At 31.4% G+C, this 27,503-nt stretch overlaps 1 protein-coding gene across 6 annotated transcripts in view; it reads left to right on the top strand.

Moving 5' to 3' along the window:
• Positions 1 to 27,503, top strand: part of LOC125053054 (RNA-binding protein Musashi homolog Rbp6) — a 480,872-nt gene that overhangs the window by 172,234 nt on the left and 281,135 nt on the right. For all 6 annotated transcript variants that reach the window (XM_047654237.1, XM_047654236.1, XM_047654238.1 and 3 more), the window contains exon 3: positions 6,934 to 7,015. In XM_047654237.1, the coding sequence (XP_047510193.1) occupies positions 6,934 to 7,015 (82 nt within the window). The remainder of the gene's footprint in view (positions 1 to 6,933; positions 7,016 to 27,503) is intronic.

Here is a 27,503-nt window from a genome sequence, read left to right on the forward strand (position 1 = left end):
GGTGGTTGAGCACTTGCTACGTCAAAAGGTCGTATGTCAACATGTCACGTGGAAGCTACCTCATTTCTTATTGCCATAATTGTTGTGAGACTATTTATATATATATGTATTATATATAATAAGCAAGCTTTTTTGAAGTTATACTTCTTTTCGCGCGTTAGGGAAAAATGATGAGAGTAAATTTTTACGGTGCGCGCGCACACCGTCACAAAAAACCGACACCCTGAAATTAGCATAGTCAACATTTAAAAAGAAAAAATGTCAATTTCTTTAGTTAAGTAGATTTTTTTAAATATTTTAATAAGCTTAATTTAACTAGATAATGCGTTATAATAAAACTTTCAATGTATTAAATACCTTTTTTCTATTGTTAGTGTCGTTTTTTCTACAAACGTAGAATAAGGTGAAAGAAAAAAAAAACATTTTTTTTTAACTTGTTACGCCAAAGAAGTATAACTTCTAAGGCGTAACATAATTACACATGTTTTTTTTATTTCTATATTCTTAAAGTCCATTATAAATGTTTCACACGTCTCTCTCATTTTTTTATCATGTATTAGGAGTCAAACGTGCAGGAGCCTTACCTGATGTTAAGTGATACCGCCCCCCATGAACACTCATATTGGCAGAAGGCTCGCAAGTGCGTTGCCAGCCTTTTAAGACTTGGTACGCTCTTCTCTTGAAGGACCCAGTCGAATTTTCTCGGAAATACTTCACTGGGCAGCTTAAAAATTGAACCCAGCTTACCGTGTTGAATAAACTTGGTGAAACACTAAGCTTGAAAATTATTAAAATGAAAATAAACAATATTATTTCAATAAAATTTTACTTTACCAATTGGTTTTTATCAAAATTCATCGCAGAGCAGTAAACAATGATCATTATTATAATTGTTATTATTTTGACAAAATGTACGCCGTGTCGTTACTCACATAATGATTAAAGCTTATCTCGATTATATTCATAATAAATTAATTAAATTAACTCTCGGATTGTAGTTAATTAATGAATTTAAGCCTATTAATTCTCGTATATTTCTGTTTCCTTACTAGAGTATTGTTTTGATACTGTAAAGTCTATGAATTCTTCCATAAGCTTTAAAATCAGGAGTTCAGAGTTCTAAGGTAATTATAAGGTTTTAATACTGATACAAATTAATAATTATTATGTTTATCACTTCGTTGCAATCGCCAAAAGACAGTACAATTAAAATAATTGAAAAGAAAGCGGGAAACTGTTTGAAAATATCAGTGTGTAATATTTTGTCATTTAATATTCCCCTGATGAATCTATCGCGCTAATCTCTTGAGATTGGAGACTACATCGAGGCGGGAGACACAAATGTGCACATTTGCACTATTATACCTAAACTTAACAAAAATAGTCTAACATCAGGCCCAGGACAATTAATAAATCAAACATCCTAAATTAGAATTAAATTTTTTTAATGTTCCCGATAATCATTTTTTATTAGTTAAGTCTAGATTTGAACTTGAAACCCTAAAAGATGAACTCGCCTCTTATATTTATTTATTTCGTTATCCCACAGCTAACATAAATTAACTATACATATAGTTAAAGGATAGGTATACAAAAAGGATAAACATTTGCGAAAGGAAAATCAATCAAAAAATAATTAAATACATTTAACTAAGTTATACCTAATTCGGCTGTGTGAGATGCTGTGAAAGTGAGGGTTAATACTCCTTTTATGCATATTCCGCGATGACTTTATGTGTATATGGCCTTTGTTATAAACAGATAGTATTGATTTGTTTTATATAAAAGACGTAATTTATAAAAGACAAAAATTAAAACGGAATTTCATTAATTGTTCATCCAACAATAATTACGAGAATTCTAAAACAACTCCGTTGAAATGGTTCCTAATTGGCAGTTTTAATCTACTAACTTTTGTGCGAATTTCGCGGAAAGTGAGCAACAACTTGTCGCGGTCGCTGTTGCTACGAATCAAAATCGTCTGACGGCGAATTTGAATTTTGATTCTTTTAATTGTTTTAATTAACTTCTTAATATGACTGTTTACGCAAACAACCAAATTACCGTTGTACAATTTTAAATGTAATTATGGTTTAAGTTTTCATACTCGTCCAGTAAAAAAAATAAGACGAAAAACAAAAGACGTCTGGCCAAAAACAGATGCACAGAAAAAATATGGAATTTAAAGACAACTAATAGCAAGGACATAGGGGAAGGAAAAAAGGGCACCCTAGAAAAAGGTGGATGGGAGATATAGAAGCGTTAACAAATATAGACAGAAAGCCATGTATAGAGAAATTTGGAAAAAGCTGTAGGACACATTTACCCGTGTACCTTGGTAATTTGGTTACTCTTATGTGTAATACCTAACGGTATTTACAATTTCTTATCTCGCGAGATTGTGAAATGTCGAAAGATTGTGAACCTCAACGTACTGCTCACAATTTAACGTATTATCATTCACTAGATTGTAATCTATCGAAATGAAACCTACTTCCTTACTATGAAAAAGTCAAACAGCGCTCCATGGACGTGTTTGGAACTAATCACATTTATAATATTAACACAGATATCCTATTGACGTGAGTGTGCGAAAACCATTTTATGTTTATACATATTATATGCTGAATTTCAGTTGCAATTGTTCGGGATACGGCGGAAAGGTTCAATTTTATGGTGGTTGGACATGACAAATGCTACATCGCGCCCTTTTTATTCGACGTTAACACAATCGCGAGCCAATTTACATATCGCTTAATTTAATTATTATAAACTCACTGACTCATTTTTAATTATCCGTATTGTAGTTTCGTATTATTGCTATCGGCGATGGCTGGCCATGCATCGTACTCGTGAACGAATGCTTCTTGCGGTGACAGGTGGCGTTTGATTGTACCTGCTGATCCTAAGAGTTTATTCTTCTTCTTTTGGTGCCTCTCCACTACTGGAGATTGGCCGTAAGTCTCGTGAAGCGTATCTTGTCCCCTTCCAGGTACAGCAACTCTTCCGCAGTCGCAATACCCGTCTACTCCCTAAAAAAACCGCGATTTTTACTTCTACCAACACGCTGTTTACCCATTATATGGTTTTTTTCTTTAATTAATTGAAGGAGGTGGTAGCGGCCATGGCGCAACACGTGACCCAGGTTTCCGTTGTATAATGTTCTGCAAAAGTTTTTTACTCTATTCCAATATGTCAAGTGGAACATGGTGCTCAACGATAAGCATGGTATTATATGTATTAGTATTAGTTGTGTTAGTACAAGTTGTAAAAAATGAATTGTAAGTTTATTTTATTGGTCTATTTTTGTCCCCCTTTAGGGTAAAAGCCATATTTTACCAGTTTTATTTTTAATTATTTTCTCAATGCGTTTGTTTTAATCCTGTAACATAACAATTCTAAATCCACCCAGAGCAACAACACAACTGATGCAAAAATATATAAGAAACGCAACTCGAAAACAGTTGAAAATGTATAAAATAAGCAATCCGAAGCTTAAAGAAGTTTCTAACGGTACCAAACTTAAGAGAAACGGAGTAAATCCTTAACGTCCGTCTTTACAGTTTTTAAAAATCTTCAATCCTTCCTTGAGCATGGTGGAATAACTCAGGTATCAAGAGTTCAGAAAATGGAAGGTACATTGGCTGAAAAACTCTGTCTATAATGTCTGTATGTATTGTAAATAAACTCAAAACCTGTTCGATTTTGAAATTTTGAAGTTATGTTTTAGTTATTTGCTCACTAGTAAATTGACCAAATTGTAATCAGTCTGAAATATGATAATATATAATAATGGACTAGCTATTGAAGTGGGTACAATTTTTAATTTAATTAACATATTATTATTAAATACCAATCCCCGAGGTCGTTGGTCCGATCCATAGGGCCTGATACAAAAAACTTGACGGCGTGGGTCAGGTTCAGTAATTTCAGAAAGTTCAGAATCGGAAGCTTAGACCAAAAAGGTTTTAGCGCCACTGGCTTTTTTGGGCACCTAACAATGAAATTAGAGGTTTTTTTTAATATTTTTAACTTGTAATTTTGACTTACAAAAGGCAATTTTTAAGTGGCCTAATTGAAGTAAATGATTTGATTTTGAATTTGACTTGAAATCAGCCTGATATGCCACATGCCGTAGAAAATTAATGATTGCCAATAATTACCAAGAAATTCACTCAAATGACCAAGTCGATAGATACACTATTAAAGGTTAATTTATGACATACAGTCGGAAAATCGTTAGTGAGACCCTGAAGAAAGAAGGTACTTACATCCTTAGTCAATATAGTAACATGTTTGTTTAACAATTGGATTGTTCGGTGGAATGGTAATTCCCAACCAAAGGTCTGGAAAAGTGCATTGATTTAAACTGTATCTTCAAGCTATAAGTATTTTTTTTTTATTTATTTACATTGTGATGTCTTTTTTGGTGGATTACGTGTATGTAACCTACCTATCCTACACCTCGTTTGACATATACTTAAACATTAAAATAAATTAATGTAGTTTTCATATATATGTCACAATTTTCACACTACATTAAAAACACCCCTATTTGTCCCATCAAATTGCTAAATAACATTTGTGTTCTCGCACTGATTAATGGTAAAATGAACATTGAATCGTTACTTTTCATTACTGTTTCGAAGTGTACCAAGCTGGGAGCCAGTTGGTCAGATTAGAAAAGTTCACTCAAACAAGTCTAAAATCGACTTTAAAAGCATAGTCCAACATTTGGTTTTAGAAGCTTCACGAAAACAACTTTAAATTGGAATGTAACCTACAATAAGCTTTTGTGATTGGTCTGTTTGTTCTTAATTAGAATTAATCGGAACCCCTGCGGTGTGTGGTATCAACTTAGTCAAATACAATTATTTGTCCAAAAGGTAATGAGAAGGTACTCTACAGTGTCAGTCAATGAAGTTCTCGTTTTTATTTAATAAACAGTTTATAGAGTGTGATGACATTTGACAACGTAATCTGTTTAGACTTCTAGGCACAAAATAGTATGAATTTAAAAATTATTGAGACTATTTTTTTTTATTATTCCCACTTGGGGATCAGTCCTAAAAAAGGGTAAGTGGTTTTAGGTAGATGGGTGTCCAGGCATTTCTAGTGAGGACATGTTTAATATTCAACAGTAGTAAATAATGTTGACAGGTACCTAGTACTATTCTGTTTACTTACCTAAATCCATTTTTGAAGTTATACTTCTTTTGGCGCGTTAGGGAAAAATGATGAGAGTAAATTTTTACGATGCGCGCGCACACCGCCACACAAAACCGACACTCGCACTGAAGTTAGCTATAGTCATTAGTCATTATTAAAGTTTTTTCTATTGTTAGTGTAGTTTTTTTAACAAACGTAGAATACAATTTTTGAAAAGATTTTTATCTTGCTACGCCAAAGAGGTATAAATTCTAACGCGTGTACATAAGTACACACACGTTTTTTTCTCTATTGAAAAATAGCTGCGTTAGTTTGTTATAAAATGAAAATGTTTTTCCGATTCCTATACACAGGAAAATAGCTGCATTAATACAAAATATCAATTACTTATCATCAAAATTTGCAATCAAAATAATGCGTTCACCTCGCCCTTATTATGTAAAATGCACCTAAAAACGGCAGCGCAGCCTAGCCATTAAATACAGAGTTATCCCAATTATCATCTGCTAATTTACGTATGGAACCATTTTGAAACTAACTGGCTCTCGTAACTTCACCCGGAATATGGATAAAGAATTTGTGGATAACGTGATGTTAATATGACAAGGTTCCAACTTCACATTCCAAATAATAAGCGATTTCAAGAAATACGGAATATATGAAATCTCTAAATGAGACAATTTACGAATAATAAAATTATTAAACTAGAAAAACACTTTTGAAACGGATTTGAAGTTATGTTTTATTATAAATTTACAATTATTTTACATAATTTTAAATGACGCTTCGCGTGCTTTACTTTTTGTGTTTTGTTTTTTGTTGTGTGTTTCTATGTCTAAAAGTTATGTCAATAAAAGACAATACTATTATTAAACTATACAGGCTTCGAAATGTTCCCAGTAAAACTTTTAGCTACACCTTACCTGTTTGGTATACTAAAATTAGAAACATTTATTTCATTTATGTAACGATATCGATTTATTTCTAAATATACAATATTTATAATATTCTTAACCTACATAATAATAATAAAAAAATCATGTTTTCAAGGGGAAGGTGATTGGGTTTCTAAAGTCAAGGTGCTTTTATAGCGTAGGCGAATATTTGGCCTATAAGTTTGACAATAATTGATTATAAATAGCTTGACGTATTATCATGACATTATGTTAATGTTTTTATTATATGACATAGCAAAAATTTATGACATTTGCATGCCTATTTATATATGGCTGATTGTCCGGATATAAAAAATAAATAATGTGATAAAAAAGTGTGTGATAAAATCACATAAGGTTTGATTGTAATATAGTAAAATTCTAATTGTTAATTATGTAAGATAAATTTGCACGCCATTATATGTGGCAGAATATGCGGAGTTAAGATTGTACAACCATAAGATTTTTATACCATATTCTTGCAAATAAATGATTATTATTATTATTATTATTATCATAAATAGAAAATTAAAACCAATTTAAAAAGTTTAGCCCCTGGGGCGCTCGTTGAGGAAAGCACCAGCTGCAAGCAGCAGGTCACCGGTACCAGGCAATCTTCATTTAGCGTCTGTGCACTTGAACCCCACGGCCTAAGAGTCTCTCTCTATACTTCAAATTCCTTTTATTATTTATATTATTACTCTTTACTTTATTATCTATTCGTAGTATTACATCATATAAGTAAAAATAAATATATTTTTCAGCACGTAACAGTAACAAATTTGAATATAATTTATAATATGATTGAAATTTTTCTCTCCTTTTACAGAAAGCCTACGCGACTATTTCGGCAAATTCGGCGAAATCACAGAAGTAATGGTTATGAAAGATCCCACAACGAGGCGGTCGAGGTAAGCTATTTGCAAATATTAATAGTACATTTTTGAATTCATAATATTATATTCTTAGTTTGAGTGGTTTTCTTATTAAAACCTAAACTATGGTGATGTTCAGAACTTGTCTACCATTTAACCTTTATAAGTGAGTTTTCATATTCAGAAAATAGACGAGTGCTTTAAAAGACTTAAGACGGAAAGTTCTTTTAAATTTTGGGTTTCTTCACAATGTTTTCCCTACGTACGAGGGGGTGTTAAATGCTCACAGACAGCCCATTACTGTACAGCCGAGCTTCGAACCTATAACCTCTGGGATTTAATTGTTATTAGGTATTTTTGTTTATAGTATTGTAAGTATGATACTTGTAATAAGTAATTTTTTTTTCAAATTTCGAATGAGACTTATTTAATATACAAGTATGTTAACCAAAATATACAGCAAGGGCTCGCAAAGCACTCCCTTCTAACAGCGTGAGTGTCCATGGGCCTCGGTCGCTAACATGAGTTTCCGTTGCCCGTTTGCCGCATGTTATTATAAAAAACGTAACATTTAAATCTCACTTTACGAAAATACAAGTCTTTGACAATTACCAAACAACAAACTCGCAATTCCAAAGCCACTATGTATTTTCAGTGGTTGTTAAGTTGCCTTGACAATGTCGTATTATTTCCCGGAAATTCTATTTTCGTTATGCATTGTACACTGTCGAGTAGTTATCAATAACGCGAACAATCAAGCGTCTATACAAACGAAGTGGCTTAGCAACTCCCTAGACAAGAAATAAGTTGTCAAAGTGTCGAGGTGAAGTTTGTCTGTTAACATCGTGTACAGTTAGGTAAATCGTCGGTTTCACAACTCAATATTGGTAGGGTTATTACGAAAGCAACCGGTAGATAGTCGCACAATTTGCAGTTGCAAAAAATGTACTTAGTTAGTTCATACTTATGTTCAAATACTAGCATTCATTACGTTTTCGCATAAATTTAGCTAATCTAAAATAAAACTAGTAACTAATTCCCGATGAAACAATAATAGTTTCTGTTAGACATAGTAACTCTATGATTCTACTTGGTTTAATTCAATCTTGATTTAGTTCAATGAAATAGACGCATGTGTCTATTTAAGTCGGATTGAGTTATTAGGATTAGGTTATTTATAGGTAAGTATATTAAATGTGGTATAGATAATAGAAAACACGAAAAACGAACAAACAAAATCAATAAAAACCGGATATATCGAATATAGAACCGGAAGTTTGAATACAAAAATACATGACCTTGTGATTTGCAATTTGAAATTGGAACCGTCATTTATATCAGTAATAAAGCCGCGCTCCCTTCTGAAATAATATCCCTGGAACCGATATTGAAGTGGCTCAGCTGTGAATCTGAATGCAGTCTGCAACCTATTACGTGCCTTGCTTCAGCCAAATGTAACTAAACGTCTTTTGTTTATGCTTATTGCTATATCGGGTATCGGTTAACGTGGTGTTAATTAAATGGCTAAGCCTAGCCAAGTCTCTGATTTGGTCAAAATTGAATCAAGTATGGTTTTGTGACGTTAGGCGCCTCAGATGGTATGCGGAGGATATCGATGATCTTTTACGTACTTCTCTGAATATGTGCTATGACTTGAATTTATCATACTCTCATGAGTGAGTGGTGTAACAATTTCTTCTCAGATTATAAACATAGGTTACAAAATACCAATAATTTAAGAGAAAATATGCTTAAAGACGAAACCGATATATTTAATATATTCCGAGCACTTACAGAAGATGTTCCGAAACCGATAAAAATTATTAGGTTAGGCAAATATAATCCAACGAAAATTCGTCGAGTTAAGGTATTCTATAACTCTTCAGACACAGTCAAATTTCTTCTTCAAAACAAAAGTAAGCTGCCTTCATCAATACAAATTTTCTCAGACCAAACTCCAGCACAGCAAAAATTCCTAAAAAACTTAAAAGAAGAATTGCTCGGACGTCAAAGTAATGGCGAAAGAGACATAACAATAAAATATAAAAACGGAACACCATTAATAATAAAAACTTCATCAAAAAACTGATAATTAAAGAGCCAATAGCGAATGTAAACACATATCAAGTGCTCAACAGCTACAACGACATACAAAAAACTAATTTCAGACTGTCATTCTTTTATCTAAATGCTCGAAGTATTTGCAAACAAGGAAAGTTTGATGAACTACAATGCGTGCTTAAATCGTTCTCGACAACTATACACATAATATTACTAACTGAAACCTGGATCAAAAATGAGAAACAGGCTTGCGAACTAAAACTACCAAATTACACACACTATTACAATTTTCGTACAGATACAATTGGTGGTGGAGTTTCTATATATGTTCATAACAGTCTTGAGCACAGCTTGTCAGAATCAATCTACCAGGATGGAAATAATTATCTTTGGGTACAATTAAAAAGATATAAAATAGAAGTAGGTGTCATCTATTACCCTGGTAATACTAACTATAATCAATTCCTTGAAGCATACACTCAACAGCTTCGGAGAAGACGCAGAGCTATAGTTTTTGGAGATTACAATACAGATTTATTAACTAAAAACACTAAATCTAAGCAGTACATTGAACTTATGAACGAAATTGGATATACAATACTCAATAAAATATCTAAAAAGTATTCCACAAGGGATTCAACAACACGAAAATCTATATTAGATCACGCTACAACGAACTTAATAAAAGATCACTTTCACATGGCTTTAATAGAATCTTCTATGTCAGACCATAAACATATATATGTAGAGTTAAAAACTGTCAAGATTCTGAAGAAAGAAATTATCGAGTACCAAGCGATCGATTACGAAAAATTGGGAAAATTAACAACAACTCTTGGACTTGACGAAGATAATGATGACTACAAGATACTGGAAAATTCTATTATAGATCACGTAAACAACTGTAAAATAATCAAAAAGAAAATACTTAATGAACCTCAAAAGGATTGGATTAATAATGATTTAATCAGCGAAATAAACCAAAGAAATAAACTATGGATAAAATTAAAAAATATGCGTGACTGCGAAACTACAAAGCAAGAATTCGAAGACTATAAAAACTATGTTTGTAAACGCATTAGGGATACCAAAGATGCCTATTACTTTCAAAAATTCATAAAATTAAAAAATAATCCGAAAAAAATGTGGAACCTTGTAAATGACCTAGCAAAAAATAAAACAAATACTAGCTGTGGGCCTTCGAAAATTATAATAAATTCTATCGAAATTACTAATAAAAACAATATTTGTGAGGAATTTAACCGATACTTCACTGGAATAGGTAAAATTCTGGCTGACGAAATACCAAAAAACTATCATGATAATTTTTCAAAAGCTTTACCTTCAACTAAACAGTCTACAAACTTGATGATACTAGAACCATGTAGTAGTGACGAAATTTTAAAAGTAATAAATAATTTGGATACACATTGTAGTGCAGGCCTGGGCGGTATTAGCACAAAATCTATAAAATGTATAAAAGATCATATTGCTAAAAACCTATCTAAATGTTTTAACAAATTATTAGAAATTGGAGATTTCCCAGACTCTCTAAAAATAGCTAAAGTTACTCCCATTTTTAAATCTGGATCTAAAACTAATACTGGAAACTATAGACCAATCTCGGTGCTACCCATAATAAGTAAAATACTTGAAAAGATACTATATAACCGTCTTACAAAGTATCTAACGTCTATAAATTTTTTATTTGAACGACAGTATGGTTTTAGACCAAAAAGTAATACTTTAACTGCAACTATTGACTTAATTACTAAAATTAGGACCAACATAGATAATAAAAACATTACGTTAGGTGTATTTATTGATTTAAAAAAAGCATTTGATACTGTAAGCCATAAACTATTACTACAAAAGCTTGAATGCATTGGAATCAAAGGCACAGCTCTCAAAATGTTTCAATCATATTTAAAAAATCGATTTCAGGTAGTTAAAATAGATAATACTCAGAGTAAACCGTTGCCTATCGAATACGGCGTTCCACAGGGTTCTATTTTGGGTCCATTACTCTTTCTTATTTATATAAATAACTTGCATGAAATTGGATTAAACGGTCACCTTACTTTATATGCAGATGATACGTGTTTATTTTACTTTGGCAGTTCAATCAAAGATATCTTCAGCAGAGCCCAAGAAGACCTTAATCTACTCTTCACTTGGTTTCAATATAACTTACTCACTGTCAACGCGTCGAAATCATGCTACATTATATTTAAATCTAAAAATAAAAAATTTTTACCTCATGATCCATTAAAAATAAATAACACGGTCATAGAAGAAAAAAGTACAGAAAAATATCTCGGTCTTAGAATGGATAGCGGTTTGACGTGGAATACACAAATTGAGCACATCAGATCTAAGCTCTGTTCACTTATGGGATCACTTCGACACATTGCTCGGTGTATCCCACGTCAGGTACGTTACACCATCTACAACTCGTTGGTCAAGCCACATCTACTTTATTTAATTGAAGTATGGGGCAGCGCCGCTAAAACTAAATTAATAAATATTCAAGTATTACAAAATAAAATTATAAAAATACTGTTCCACTATAATTATCTTGCACCTACCATAAATATATATCGAGACACAAACATAATGAATCTAAAACAACTTTATATTTATCACACATGTATTCTTGTAAAAAAAATTATAACAAGTTCTCTCCACACTAGTTTAGCTTTCTCCAAACCGCCACGTGTACGAAGTATGCGTCGAACGAGTTATCTTGCATTACCTAAAGTACGTACGAACTATGGCAAAAAAATGTTTACCTACGAAGGCGCACAGCTGTATAATAAACTACCCACAGATATAAAAAATATGACTTCTATTAATTCATTCAAATCGAGGCTAAGTGAATATGTTAAAGAAAATTACTTTTAAATTCATTTCTTATTACTTACTTATTACTTACTTTTAATTCATATTTCTTTGTTTACTTTTATTTTTTAAATTTATTGCATGTACTATTGTTATATTTTATTGTGATTATTTTAAGAACGACTACAATGTTACGTTATCTAGAGTATTATTCTCATGTAAGTGACATCTTTTGTCTTTTTTGAGAAATAAAGTCTTTAAACCTAAACCTAAACCTAGGTTTCTTGCAAAACACAATTTTTATCCAGTGTTATTATTAGGATGACTAGTATTTTTAAAGTAAATATTTACATAATTATATTAAATTAATTATAATACTAAACCCCTGTAACAGAGATACCGACTTATAAAGCTATTAAAATGATTGGAAATTTATCAACAAATTATTTCTCTGAAAATAAAAAAAAATACATAAGTTCATAAAAGTAAAGTACACTATATTCAGAGCAGTTATTGATGCCAGTAGGCGATGAGTATTAATAATAAAATATTAAGTTTTCATACTTTTGTCCCCGCGGAATAAAACTTTTGTTTGCTTCTAATGTTTCGTCAGAAATCGAACCTATAATTTGTAGGTTAAACACTAGTGTTTTATCTACCTCGTGTGCCAGAACTCTGTGTCATGTAACATGACACTTTCTAATAAGCTATACATTTAAAATTAGATATCATTTTATGAACCACTAACTCTCGAAGGCGATGTTGCACCACAATATTATCAGTAGTGTAGTACTCTTTCTAATGGCAATAAAATATTACAAAAAGAACAAAGACGGCAATTTTTCGCTTTGTTTTCGGTTTTAAATCTTTTGCAACAATGTTCCCTGTCTGAGGCGAAATGTTTTTAGGTCGACACCTTATCGTTATCGTAAATCAAGTGGACATAGCCGAAGGTTAAGATGTACAGCCGGTGTGCCGAAAGTGATAACAAAGCTCAAGTAAACAACGAAAATATTAGATTTGTTTTGTATTTTCAAATACTTTTTGGCACATACATTGTAAGTTCAAATCGTATAATAGGGGAGGTTAGGTGTTCTTTAAAGTGCCTATGTCGAACTTAATCCGATGTTTTGCTGGTATTTTTTTTATTTCTTAGTGCTTAACAAAAATTTGAGGTATTTTTAATGTAATTTATTTTATCTAGTATTTATTACTAGATAATACTTATATTTTTATTGTACTTTGAATTTTTTTATGTATAATTTATGTTTACCTTAATTGACATACATTTTAGATAAAATAGTTTGTGACATATACCGTAGATTTAGTAGTATGTATGATGTAGTAAACTTTAAAAAATAAATAAAAAAGTTTCAAATAACTTTAAAAATAAATGGTTATCGTGGCAATATGACGTTATAATTACATATCATAAAATTCTCAATTATAATACTCTATGTTAATCTATGTATGAAATTAATTCTTAAAGGATTAAGTCAAAGTGAGATAGTAGGCCAGTCATTATAGACATTCGAAATCGAAAATTTGATAATAATTCCAAAAGTTTTCAAACTTCGGTCAAGTGAATGGTACATTGGGACGACAATAAATCTCATTTTGCAACCTTGTCCGCAGTCCGGAACATTGTTAAAATTGCAATTAAATTAATTTTTGCTGTATGGTCGTGAAAAAAATTCCAAAAGTTCTGCAAACTTGGGGAAGTTTTCGATATAATATTTCATATCACGTATAAAATTTGCAACCAACCTAAGTGTACGGAACATTTTTTGTTATTTATTTTATTGTTGATATATCTGTCAAATTTGCAGAACTTTTGGAACGTTTTCCTTCAGTTTAATAAAGAAAAAAATTAATTTTTAATAACAAAAAATGTTCCGTACACTTAGGTTGGTTGCAAATTTTATACGTGATATGAAATATTATATCGAAAACTTCCCCAAGTTTGCAGAACTTTTGGAATTTTTTTCACGACCAAAACTTATTTTTAACAATGTTCCGGACCGCAGAGCAGGTTGCAAAATTGTATAGTTTGTTTTAATACCACTCCCGACCTTACATCAAAATTTGAAAACTTTTGGAATTATTATGAATTAATTGTCTTGACTGACTGGTCTATAGGTAAGACATTCGTTTTCACGTTATAAAAAACTAAAAAAAGGTTACTATGGTAACTTGATGTTGATATGGCAACGAGATTATTTTTGTATTTATATAATCCCAATTAGTTTTAGCTTTAAAAACTATCTACTATATTATAGGTACTGATATTAATCTCGAATATGATCATATGCTTTAAACAGTTTAATAATAATATTTACCTTAACGCAATAGATGATGTAGCTGGGCTTGATCCTGAATATCTGTTAAGAAAACGAATTACAATTCTATTTTAAAAGAGTTTAAAAGTTTAAACTCTTTTGTCTCTTTCTGTCAAATTGTATTTACTATGTTGTGTTATGTTCTATCAAAATGATACAATTGTTGTTTGTAGAATAATAACCAACAACTGAGGTTTGATAACCCTCCAAAACAATTCCAAAATCAAAGTTTACACACGCCCTTTAATGCTTGAAGTTTGCCCACTATTACTATATCTTGTGCAAGTAAATCAATACCCGAACTCAATGAATCAGGAGTAATATATTCGGGTACATAATAAATGTGCGCTACCTGAAGGCAATATCTGAAAAATTTGCCTGCTCGATATTGCTTACAAGGGAGTTCCTTTCACCCCAAAATTTAATGCGCCGTTCGCATTTTTATAGAAAGTAAGTGAAATAATTTGCGGCCAGCTATATTTTCTTTTATTTTAATGGCTCCGTTTTTCTTCGGATTTGCGGGTCGCGCGTGTGTTATATTAATAATTTTTATAAGGCGTGAAATTGGATTTTCGCGATACAATTGTAACGTTATAAAATTGTTTGAAGAAACTTATTTATTGTTTGGTTAAATATTTTATATTTAGATTATACGAAGTCATCCGTCAACGAATAATGAAAATGTCTTGGTAACATGGTTAGATTTTAACGCTTAATAAGATATATAAATTACAAATCCAGTAAGTTTTTTTTTATATTTTGTAGCTTAACAATATTACTACACCTACTCACTAAACAATATCCAAACAATTACATTATACACAAAAGCCATAAACGGAATACACATTCATATACATAAAGCACTGTTAACAATTTTTACCTATTTATACAAAAAAATAAAACAAAAACAAAATATATATTTATAATAAATTCTAAGTTCTAAGATTCATTGATCATTATAATATATATTTAATATAAAGGAAGAATAACAAAGCAATTATTAATAAAGATACCAGAGATTTTTTAAACATATTTTAGCTACATTAAAATATGTATCAATTTGCTGGTAATTTGTGTTATAATCAGAAGGTATACGATACATGAAAGAGATACGTATATGGTTTGTACTAGACCGAGGAATTTGAAATACAGTGTAAACTCTATATAACGAATTTCCAGCCAACGAGCATCTTTTTCTCGTTATAGAGAGTTTTCATTATAGCGAGGAAAGAGAAAAAAATATATATATACAACAGTTTAGTGACGATAATGCGTTTAGTATCTGCCAATACCAAAATTTCCTACAGCGAGCGAGACGACTGTTTATGACCTCAAGGTTCTTTCTTAGAAATTTCGGCAACACATTAGGTTTGTTTTGTAAGCTGATTATAAACACAATTACATTTAAGTATGTTGTTGCTGTCTAAATATGAAAATATTTATTCGTAATAGAGAAAGTGGGATGCGTTATAAAGAGTGAATTAATGTAAGGGTTTGTGTTAAACCAAACAAATTTAACTCATTTGTGTTATAGAGAGTTTTTCTTTATAACCAATGACATTATAAAGAGTATACACTGTAGTCGGGTTTGCCTTATATTGTATGAAGAAGTATAAAACAACTTTTTAATTTTTGTATAATACTATATTATTGTACTTTAATATAAATTTCTTAGCACAATTGCAAAATTGTCGAATTAAAATGATATATTGAGAGGCTTATCACTAACGACGCAATTTAATATTTTTGTTAAAAAACTGAATATATAACGGAATATTAATTTATATAACAATTTAAAACAAAGACCTTTATCATTATTTTATGGGTAAAGTTTGTAAAGTTAGAACGCCCATTTCTTGTAAGAGGGTTGAGTAGATGATATGATTTGTGTCCTGACGTTTTTATGACAAATGGCACTTATAACTGAATAGGACTAGAACTTTTATGAGTTAAATTAAGAATATATAAAGAATTTGTGTGAAACTTCAACTTTAAGTTTCTGTCTCGTTTAAAGTTCAGATTTATTCATAATTACTTTTACCTCGAGATCGACCTAGGAATCCACATCAATCATGTCTATTAATTGCTAAAGAAGCAGTGCAATCATCATAATAAATCATCAGGCTTTCGTAATGATTTTTCTAGGATAAATCCTAAGCCCTTAAAATATATTTTTTTATATAGAACAGGGGGCAAACGAGCAGGAGGCTCACCTGATGTTAAGTGATGTCCGCCGCCCATGGACACTCTCAATTCCAGAGGGTTCGCGAGTGCTTTGCCAACCTTATGAGAATTGGTAGAAAATATTTATAAAGTTATAATCAACCACGCAGGTTTCTTTATTTGATAACTATGATTTTAGAATTACCCGTGCATAACGTCACATTTTAATAGTACAATCTAAATAATGAAACATTAAATGTTCAAAGTAATTAACCGTTATTCCCAAAAAAATGCAGCAAATTTCCATGATTTTTATGTTAGCTTTGAGTAAAAGTCAGTCCAAGTACTAAAAATTGGCACTACACACAAAAATATATGTTATTAGTCTCGCAGTTCAAAGCGGCTTACAGCGGGCGTCTCCATTCACAACCATTTCATTCGTTTTCCACTAAAAATCTAAAATCAATAAAGGATCAGAGTATAAATGCAAGATTACTGGGCTCGTTTTTCCCAAGGCTTGAAAAATGTACGCGCCATTACGTGAAGCGTCCGAAATAAAACCGCGAATCACTATGAGACTGTAAGTAGCACCATAAAAGATCCTTCCTCGCAATCGCTTCGGCAAACACCTACAGAGGAATAGAGTGGTGTTAAATGAGAGGGATTGAGCGTCCCCCGCCTCAGACATCGCGATATCTTTGCTGATACTCAGGCATTTAATTCATGCTTGATATCACTTCGACACATTGAAGATCTGTCTCACATTTATTATAAATTGCTTAAATATCTATTAGCATTTATAATACTCAAATGGCTACAAATGCTTTTCGGTTTAGTTTTAAATAAATTGTTCAGTTGTTATTTGTCACTTTTTCGAGTAGTCGGTGATAAACATCTATTCTTAAATAGGCATAATAATTATTGCATTATATTTATTGGTTTTTGCGATTTTTTTTCTATTACATACGTTTTGTATAACACAAGCTAATTAGTACTTTCTTCAGTCAAAAGAAAATTTCATTTTAAACAATGCTTTAAATTGGTAGCCAATCATCCCAACACATTTTAACTTATTTTAAACTTTTACACTTCGTAATTAATGTCGTTAATTTTTGACAATTTGGTTATGACGCGCCGGTTTTCTCGAGTAATTTTGGATGTAGGTACGAGGAACTGAAAATTGTTTACCTAGAAAAACATATAAGGTTCGACCAGCTCAGAAATAGTATTAGGTTATTATTATTGTTTTATTAAAAAAAATTGAAATATATATTTTTCTGAAATATTTACAACACAATTGAAAATGAAGACCTTATAAAAACTTAATATATTATAAAAAATACCAGGCCCAACTCTTGAAATAGTCAGTTTACCTCACTGACTAATTCAATTGGATAATGCAGTTTAGTAATACCAGAGAGAGAATTTTATTATCAAAGTCTACCGTATTACCTTTAACGCCGTCGACTTTTTGGGTCTAAGATATGTCGGTTTCCTCACGAAGGTTTCCTTCACCGTTCGAGCGAATGTTAAATGCGCACATAAAGTCCATTGGTGCCGGGGATCGAACCTTCGACCTCAGGGATGAGAGTCGCACGCTGAAGCCACTAGGCCAACACTGCGCATGATCATCTTTATACCAAATTTAAATTTATATGAGATTTTAAGTTTTGAAGGCATTTGTATTTAATCTTTCTGATTCCAATATTATTCTGGAGATCGATACTAATAGTGAAGTAGGCTTGAATGGTTAAATCTGTGCGCAACAGACTAGCGCAATAACCATCCTGTATCGGCACCGCATTATTCTATCTGATTGCACAAATGTATTACGATTTCAATAAGCTAAGGATTTTTTACAATCATTCCGAACAAATTATTATTACTTTATTTTAAAACATGTTTTTGAAGGTATACTTCTTTTGGCGCGTTAGCACACCGTCACAAAAAACCGACACCCTGAACTTAGCTATAGTCAACATTTTAGTTTTTTTGAAGTTTTTTCTTCTTTTGGTGCGTTAAGGAAAAATGATGAGAGTAAATTTCTTCTATTGTTATTGTCGATTTTTCAAACGTAGAATAAGGTTACGCCAAAGAAGAATAAATTCTAACGCGTGTACATAGGTCTTGAGGGTAATTTTTTTACGGAACGTCACGAAGATGTGCAGTGTTTTTGTCGAATAAAAGGGAGAGAGCGATTGAGAGAGAGTGAGAAGGTTGAATTACCTTAAGAGAATTTTTGAAATATTAGTATTTTATATTTTATGCAAAATGATTTATTGAAATCTCAAATGACGAATTGTAAATTAAAATGCCACGTGTTGTTAAATTTATTATTTGTATTAATTTTCGATACTTAATATTTTAATGACAATTAAATTCATTAAATTCCTTTAATATCTTCCTTTTTCCCTCCCTCTATGTCTCGGAGATCTAAAGTTTTAGATTCGTATAAATATGAACAAGAGTTAAAAATTAGTTTAGCCAAAGAAGTTTCACTTCTGGCATGTGTACTTTGTACGCACGCACTTTTTTTACCTAACATTTGGACCACTTATGTATACTTGTAGCTGAGTGGAGCAAATCTGATGATAGAATGTTGTCAGATGTAACTGAAAATTGTAAATTTCATATTATTTTTAAAGCAACATTCATAACACACGCGAAGACAAGTACCATACGCGTTCCAATTAAAACTTTACGTTTATTAGAGAAATCTGTATCTAAAAACTTAAATGTGCGGTTCATTACGAGTTCGATTATCGGTGGAAAGTGTGCGATGCATAATCAAGTGGTAGTCTGTGGGCCGTCCAGCCCCCCTTGGAAGGGGGTTAGTCATAAAACTATTACTGCTCTGTTCTGAACACGCTGGCTTCATTAATCGGCTATCGTATGAAGCTATTATGATATGAGTCGTCGCATCATATACAAGATTGCGCTTTACATTCAACTAATACCTCATTTAATATATTTGAATAAAAATTAAATTATTACGTGATCGTATACAAAACACGTTCTATTTAATTTAATAAATTTATATTGTTTTTTAATTGATATTTTTAGATGTATTTCAAGTTTTTTTTCTGGTCTTAAAAAACCGTCCGTTTTTCATATTTTTATGAATACCATAGAGGAAATAGAGTAATGTATTAAGTACGCATGTCAGTGTCTGTCTTATTGATATTGTTTATAGGACATAATGGTGACAGAACGTATTCATTGCGCACACAGAAAGAAAAAATCGTTGGTGCGCAGCCTGAGTTAGAATGTACTACCTTGGATTATATTACATTACGAAAATAAGCCGCAAGGTACTTGTTAGATCAGCCCAATCTAGTGCGCCTGAACGCGACGGTCAAGTCCTGTCCAAACTAACGATTTGAGAACTTCTTGAAATATTTCAAGATTTTTCAAGTATGCTTGAAATTTAACCATATAATTTAGGAAAATTTTATGTTTTAATGTAATATTTACTATGTTTTAAACCATATAATATTATGATAGAGATGAGGATAAATAGTAGTAGGTAACGGCTGAACATGTAATAACTATATTTATTATTATTATTATCAGTGGTGCTACCACCTTTTTAGGTCTGGGCCTCTGATTTCTGTATCTGTTTCATGATCATTTGTCAATCTGATAGGCATTTATATTTCAATTTAAAAAAAAAATACATTTATGTGACCTTGGAACACAAATTAGTCACAATTTCTCCGTCCACCGAAACGTCGAGATTGATTACAATAATATAAAGATTAAAATAAATTAAAAAATTCAAACAAGGATCATAGAATAGGTTCACAATGTTAATGTGTCAGGTACAAAGTGCGACAGTACAAACCTGTTATTGACGCCCGTGCCAATTGTCTTTAAAAATAAATAAAAGTAGGCAAATATAAAATAATACAAACATAAAAAAGTTACCAAATACGCAGCAAACAGATTAGAATAGGACGCATAATATCAATGGCGACCGCAATCCAATTCCGAATCAGAATAGAGAAAATTCAAAGATGCGACATTCGTGTGTGTGCATGAGGATATCATGCTGATAGATTAATTTACACGGACATGCCGTCCGCGGCGTGCCAAGGATTAACCGATGCAATTCTGGACAAGAACAAATAGAAACCATTACATATCACTGCGTTATTAATTCTTGCGTCAAAACGACTGGACTTGGTCTCGGCCTATGTTTTGTTATGCTACTTTTTAGCATTAGTTTGGCATAGGCTAGCGAATTTATATTTTTAAATATAGAACAATGCAATTTTATTAAATTGAAAATCGAATATGGAATTGTTCTATATGCCACTGTTTATGTGTATTATTTGAATTTCGAATGTACTATGCAAGCCATCAGAAGTTTTTTTTTTTTAATTTGATGTTAGATTCAAAACTATTACTTGTTTTTAACAAATTAACTCTTATAAAACAGCGGTATTGTTAGACTGTCACAACCCATGAATATTCCATCAAATTAAAGATTATTTTAAATTGGAGTGTTGCCAGTAAAAACTTTTTAATTTTCCCCGTCACTATATAAGACTTGGACATCTCATGTTTTATGTATACCGGTACATACAAGCAATCTCACTATTGGCAGTCTAGACGCAGCGTGAATGAAACGAAGTAAAATATTGACTTATTAAGTGATGCACATAACTTAATATCTATTTATTTCTCCTCCGATTGCATGGATTTTAATTTTAAATGGATTTTATCGGATTATAATTTAAATAAATCTGTATTTTACTCACAGTTCAAAAAGTTTCAAACATCGTTTTTGTCTGTGTTTATTTGTTTTTTTAAGAAATTCCATTTTTAAATATTCTGGTAGCATCTATGAAGCTATTTGTATTGATATATAATGTTACCATTGCTTGTATTACTTTCGTACATTCATGCAAACGTCAAAATGTTATGAAGCACAACTTTGCATTTAAAATATCAACTAAGATTTATTAGATACCGAAGAGACTAGACATTTCTCACAGAGTTCAATCTAAATTTAAAAGTTTTATATCTCGAATAGGTTTCTTAGTAGAAACAAATTACATGCTACAGTAATAATAGGTACATCTATATATATAAAAATGAAACCCGTTTTCCGTTGTCACGACATAACATGAAAACGGCTTGACCGATTTGTCTGATTGTTTTTTTGTTGTGTTTGTAATTGTCAGGAGAAGGTTCTTATAAAAGAAAAAAATTGCGCGGAAAATTAGAAAATTTAAGAATACTTAACCACCATACAATTCGAACTTTTTGATGTAACCTTATGGCGTTTGACATAACATTGACAGAATGCGTCCTGCAAATATCGTCAAAGAGGATGTAAGAAAAATGAATATCGCTTAAAATAAATAATATAATAATATGCGAGCCAAAAAAACAAACAAAGAATGTTGTATAACATAAAGCATTAGAATAATAAACACTTTATTTCTGCAATATTTTTTAATTAATTATACCAATTTGTAATCAATATTCATAGTTAGGACAGGACAACGTCTGTCGGGTCCGCTAGTTTATGATAAAAAATAACACGATTGAACAAAGCTATTAAATAAATATTATAGTTGTACCTTATTTAAGTCAACAAAACTGTTGCAATCGTAAAAGTGGGAGCTAGGATATTTCTTAAAACTACGAAACGGTAGATTGCCGTAAATATATCACTGGCTGTCACCGCCAAGGTACGTGCCCACCTTCGAGCTATCACGACTATAAAACAAGGACCCTCTTGAATTTTCAGATTACGTTTTTTCGTAAATAAACATGATTACAGTAGCTATTTAACTTCTAATTTAATTTTATTTACTTCTCACCACATTACACAAGACTTCATTACTTACACTGCTAACTTTTACTATTATTATTATTTTCTACTAAGTATTAATACATTCTTTTTTTGCGACTGAGGCGCAAACTAGCTGATGTGGTATCTGGCAGAATGACCAGCGCTGTGGAACATTCTGCTCCTCAGCATAATGCTGAGCCGGCCAATTACAGCCACAGCACACACGCATTACATAGGTACTTGAAACGAACCGAATGGGATAAGGGTTTTTTTTTTATTTGAATTTTTATTGTTTTTGATATCTCTCATCTTCTTTTTTTTTTCTTTGATTATTGTTATTTTGTGTGTTTTTGTTTGTAATAAACTATATGTCTATGATTAAAATTTTTATATGATTAAACGAAACTCTGTTACATAAGTTAATTTTGATGGCTTGTCCTTATAGTTTAAGACATTGTGCAGAAGGTATAGTGATTAACCTTCTGAATGCATTTGTAACCAAATTAAAGATTTTGACGCCTGGTAGATAGTACCGGTGACCCTAGAGCTGGTGCTTTCCTCGCTCAATGAATAAGTATTGCAATACAGCGAGGAAAAAGGTACATGGCCACAGAGCCAATCTTTTTAAATTTGTTTTACTATTATGTATCTAAAAATATTGTTTTTTTCAATAATTAGTTCTGTTCTTTTTGTATAAATATGAATATTAGTATTATTCTAAATATACATTTTGGATTTGGTTCTTACATTCCAAATAAGGAGAAAATTATGTTTAGTGATTTGAAGCAGGTCTTCTTTCTCATTGTGTTTTTGTATTATATGCACATTTTAATCGCCTTCATAATTCATACCCAATTAAAAGTAAATTAAATACAAGTAATAATAATTAACTACAAAAGCCAACTAAAAATATTAAAGAAAATATTTCTTTAATTCTAATAAAATTGAATTATGTATATTTGAATATAAATTGCGCAATTTTACAATGTCTAAAATTAATTTAATCTCTTATGGGATCTCAGTCAGTTATTAAATTAACACATATCCGAAATATGTTTAAAAATAGGAATCTACGTAAAATACTTTATAAAGTGCCCACACGTTGACACATTCCGTCCTGAATATTTTCAATTGTTTTGTTCAATAACCTTTTGCATGACGTCGCTGTGATCCTGGAACCGAAATAAATTTATTCAGTGGGTTTAAGATGTAAGGTAAACCTATTAGAGGGAATTTGAGTAGAATATACGATTACGTGTCATAAGTTTTATGCCCCTAAAGTTTCAAAGTAAATTCAAACATCCATCGATAAATCTTGGCGACGCTCGGAACGATTTCATTTTCGAATTTCAGGAGCGATTGCCTCTGTTAAAGTTTGCTTGAAAAATGTTCGCGGACGATTGACTCGGTATAAACGGAAATAAAAAGTTCTGTTAGAGCAATAGCGTTGTACATTGCGCATATAAAGTAAAGAAAAAGCAAAGGATCACAATTTAAAACGCTCCAAGATTTTTAAACACTAAAAACTGTGACCAACTTTTACACCGACCTGCCATTGTAAAACTTCTCTGCCAATGGACTTGCAATCTTTACAGCGTTTAAGGATTAACTTTGCATTCGCAATTTGTTCGTAGAAAAGTGTGCGGTTCCACGGAATACATAAATTCTATTAAACATGAACGTTGGTTTTTAAACAACCTAATTCGCTCCAGCAATAAGCGTAAACACAAAATTCATGGCGTGCAACTTTAATTCACTTATACAAGAGCTGCTCTGTATTATCATTACTAAACAGCTTCTATTATTCCGTGATATTTGGCTACGGGGGCCTCACGCGCTAATGGAATAAAAAGTAAGGTTACAAAATAAAAATATAGTCACCCACGGCGCCGCTTCGTGCGAATTTGAACTGAAAATTTTATACGTTCAATCTATTTTGAGCGCCTTTATATTGTGTCTCACGATACTCTGAAACAGGGTTTCGTTTTCAATTATTGCCCACTTGTGGAACGAGATGGAAAAACAAAAACCGAAGAGATGATATTTTATGGACATGCTTTATACAGTGTTTACTGCTGTACGATTTGTTCTCGAGCGCGATATCTCGTTCTAAGAAAATTATTGACGGAACGTGCCGGGTAGCTATTCGCTGACGAGTGTATGAATAATAAGCACTTTACATAATAATGTGCCACTATCAACGTAACAATAACGAATGTTAACTGATAAATTACACTAAAAAATTCCGATACAAAAGATAACTTGTTTATTTTAAAAATCGTTACATTGTGCGCCTACAAAATAAAATTAAAATGCCATATAATATTTTCGTGGCAACATGCAAATTAGTTTCGATGCTTTGTAAAAATGCGCCGTGCGACGCCCGCGAACGTGAAATCTTGAACATAATAACAGTATTTTCGTTTTTAAATTGTGAAATACCTACATTAAATCATAATAAATTAACCTTATCGCATGTAATGTTTATGTTTCCTACTATCGCTACCTAATATTTATGTTAATGCAACCCTTTAGTGTGAATTATTTAAAACGTTTGTTAGCATACAGCCTTCATTAAAGAAATTTGTTTTTGCTTCCTTCACTCCGCTTCCCTGACGCTATAATCTTGTACTGAAATTTAGCTAATTTGTAATTCAAATTAATATTTAATATATTCATCGTTGGAATAGAGATGTGTGTGACGTGACGTATAAATATTGGTAGCAATTCATAATTGTAATATTAGGCTGACACTTGATACTATTTTTAAATTCTTGGAAAAGTTATTGATATTGAGAAACAACCCTTTGAACAAATTTAAGTAATTATTTTAATATACGAAATATTTTTAAAGTTCTTTTAAAGTTTCAGTGTTAATGTCATCATTAAACATCAGACAACATGAGCCTGCTGTCCGTTTGCCTCTGTTCTATGAAAAAAAATCACGCTAATATATTCGATTCAACACATTGTGTATAAGATAATATACAACATACTTTAACTTTATTTATTGTATTAGAAAGTTTTGCTTGTCTACCTTATTAAAAAAATCGATGCACTGTTTTTCAGCATATTATATTATAGACGGATATGTATAGCATTCATCCTTATTCTATACAATCGGGATATTTATATATACCAAATTGAAAGCGTTTTAATTTTTTTTATCAAAAGTTTGTTTCATATTGGTTATAGTTGTTTTATATTTACGAAAGGAATGAATACAACTAAATTTCAATGCAGCATTTTCAAGCAAGGTTTTTCCAAAGTATAGGCAAGTATGCGATTTCTGTGCCCTGTAATTTGAAGTTGACAACGTTGAACGGTCGGGCGGCAGCTGGAGCTTTTGCTATTTTTGTTCTAAACTTGGTCGATACAAACAAAAAGTTGTTTGAAACATATAGATTAATTCCTCTTTGTTAGGATTTAAATATGTTTTAAAAATTAATTATAACAAACTGCAAACCCCTAGTGGGAAATGGGCCAGTTTAGCTGATACAAATATTAGTGTACGTATTTCTCAGTAGTCAAGCTTTTAGATTACTGAATTCGGTGTCTAATTTCTTTATTAAAACTTCGTTATATTACGGGTATTATAAATTATAAGGAATGAAACGCGCGGGCTTATCTGTGTAGAGAACTTCCAGGCAACTATAGTAAGAAAAAATAAAAATAAATACTAAAGGCAAAGTGCAAGCGTACGTAACTAACTAACAAAAATGAAATTTCAAGTAACAATGGCTAAAATTAATAAAATACAATAATAAGAAAAATATGAATTTAAAAAGTCAAGATCAGGATAGAATATGGTTAAAAGGCGTCTTGGGTTTGATTTTCGACTTAAAAGTGAACACATTTTCACCACAAGTATCAACGAAACATACCCAAAAATACGTTGGACCACGCCCCAATCGAGATAAGAACGACACATTAACTGCTACAATTCATAGAAAAACACTTTTTTAACGGATTTGAAGTTATGTTTTATTATAAATTTACAATTATTTTACATAATTTTAAATTCCGTCCGTCCGTTAAAAAAGTGTTTTTCTATGTCTAAAAGTTATGTCAATAAAAGACAATACTATGCTACAATTCAATTAGAATCGAAACCTTCAAATTTCAGTTTAATGAAAATTTTGCATAATTGACGTATTAATTCAATTTAAGCAACCACATACTATATATGTAATATGTATTTGTTTAAAAGCTGGACAGGGAGTTCTACAAAGCTGTACAAGTATCGCGAGCTATGATTTTAGTACTCCTGCTACTGTATCGTTATGGCTTCGACAATGCGCTGTATTTTATTCATATGGACAATATGTAAGCGATAGAATAATTTAAGACATGTTCGATATTTTGTTTAGATTTCAATACACAGTGGAATTAAAAATATATCTTACAAATTGTAAGTTGGGCCGTCATTTGACAGTATATAATTTTACTACAAATATTTAATTATTGGATATATTTTCCACGTCGATCTAAGTTTTAATATATCTAACACATATCTGTGCGGTAAAGTATGAAACAACCTTAGTAACAAACTAAAAAGGCCATAAAAGTTTTGTGACGCCTAAAACATGAATGACACAAAAATATACAATAAAAACAAAATGTATAAATTCTTCTGAAAAAACTAAAATCATTGCAATAAGTTTCTTACATTGTTAAATAATAAAAAATTTATATTTTAATTATGTTAACAAATTAACACGCTATATGTGAAACTCAAATTGTACCACCATATGCTTGAAAATATATAATTATTATTATCATAAAGAAATAAAGACGATTGCGTGAAGTCACATAAAATACAGTTATCAAAATAACTTTATCAATACAGAACACTATCAGAACAAGAACAAATTCGTAAATAAAATATCGCTTGTCCGGAAAAAATCACTCAAAGGGAAAAAATAAAGGAGCAGTGTAACGAATCTGATTCCCAATGGCGTTAGAACTAGTAATGGGAGATTGTAAAAGCACGGTATGAAAGCTGAGTATTATGTGAGGGCCGGAGGGATGAAGGTATTGTGTTGGCCCCGCTGAGGCCTCGACCACTACGGTCAAATTGTACAGAAATGAAATTATCAAGGTACGCTGCCGATTTTCCGAACCAATGAATCAAGATCCAATTCCCTTTTGTAATAGAACATCGTCGCGATACGCGAACGGACACTACTCAGTGGACTCTTAGCGGCACTTCATGTGTTATATCTTATTCGATCGACTATTTATTGCCGCTATCAACGTTATATGAAAATAATAATCATTGTGTAATATGTACTGCTTGAATAGGAATCGACTT

This window comes from Pieris napi, chromosome 10 (assembly GCF_905475465.1).
Source record: "Pieris napi chromosome 10, ilPieNapi1.2, whole genome shotgun sequence".
Classification (NCBI taxonomy): Eukaryota; Metazoa; Arthropoda; class Insecta; order Lepidoptera; family Pieridae; genus Pieris; species Pieris napi.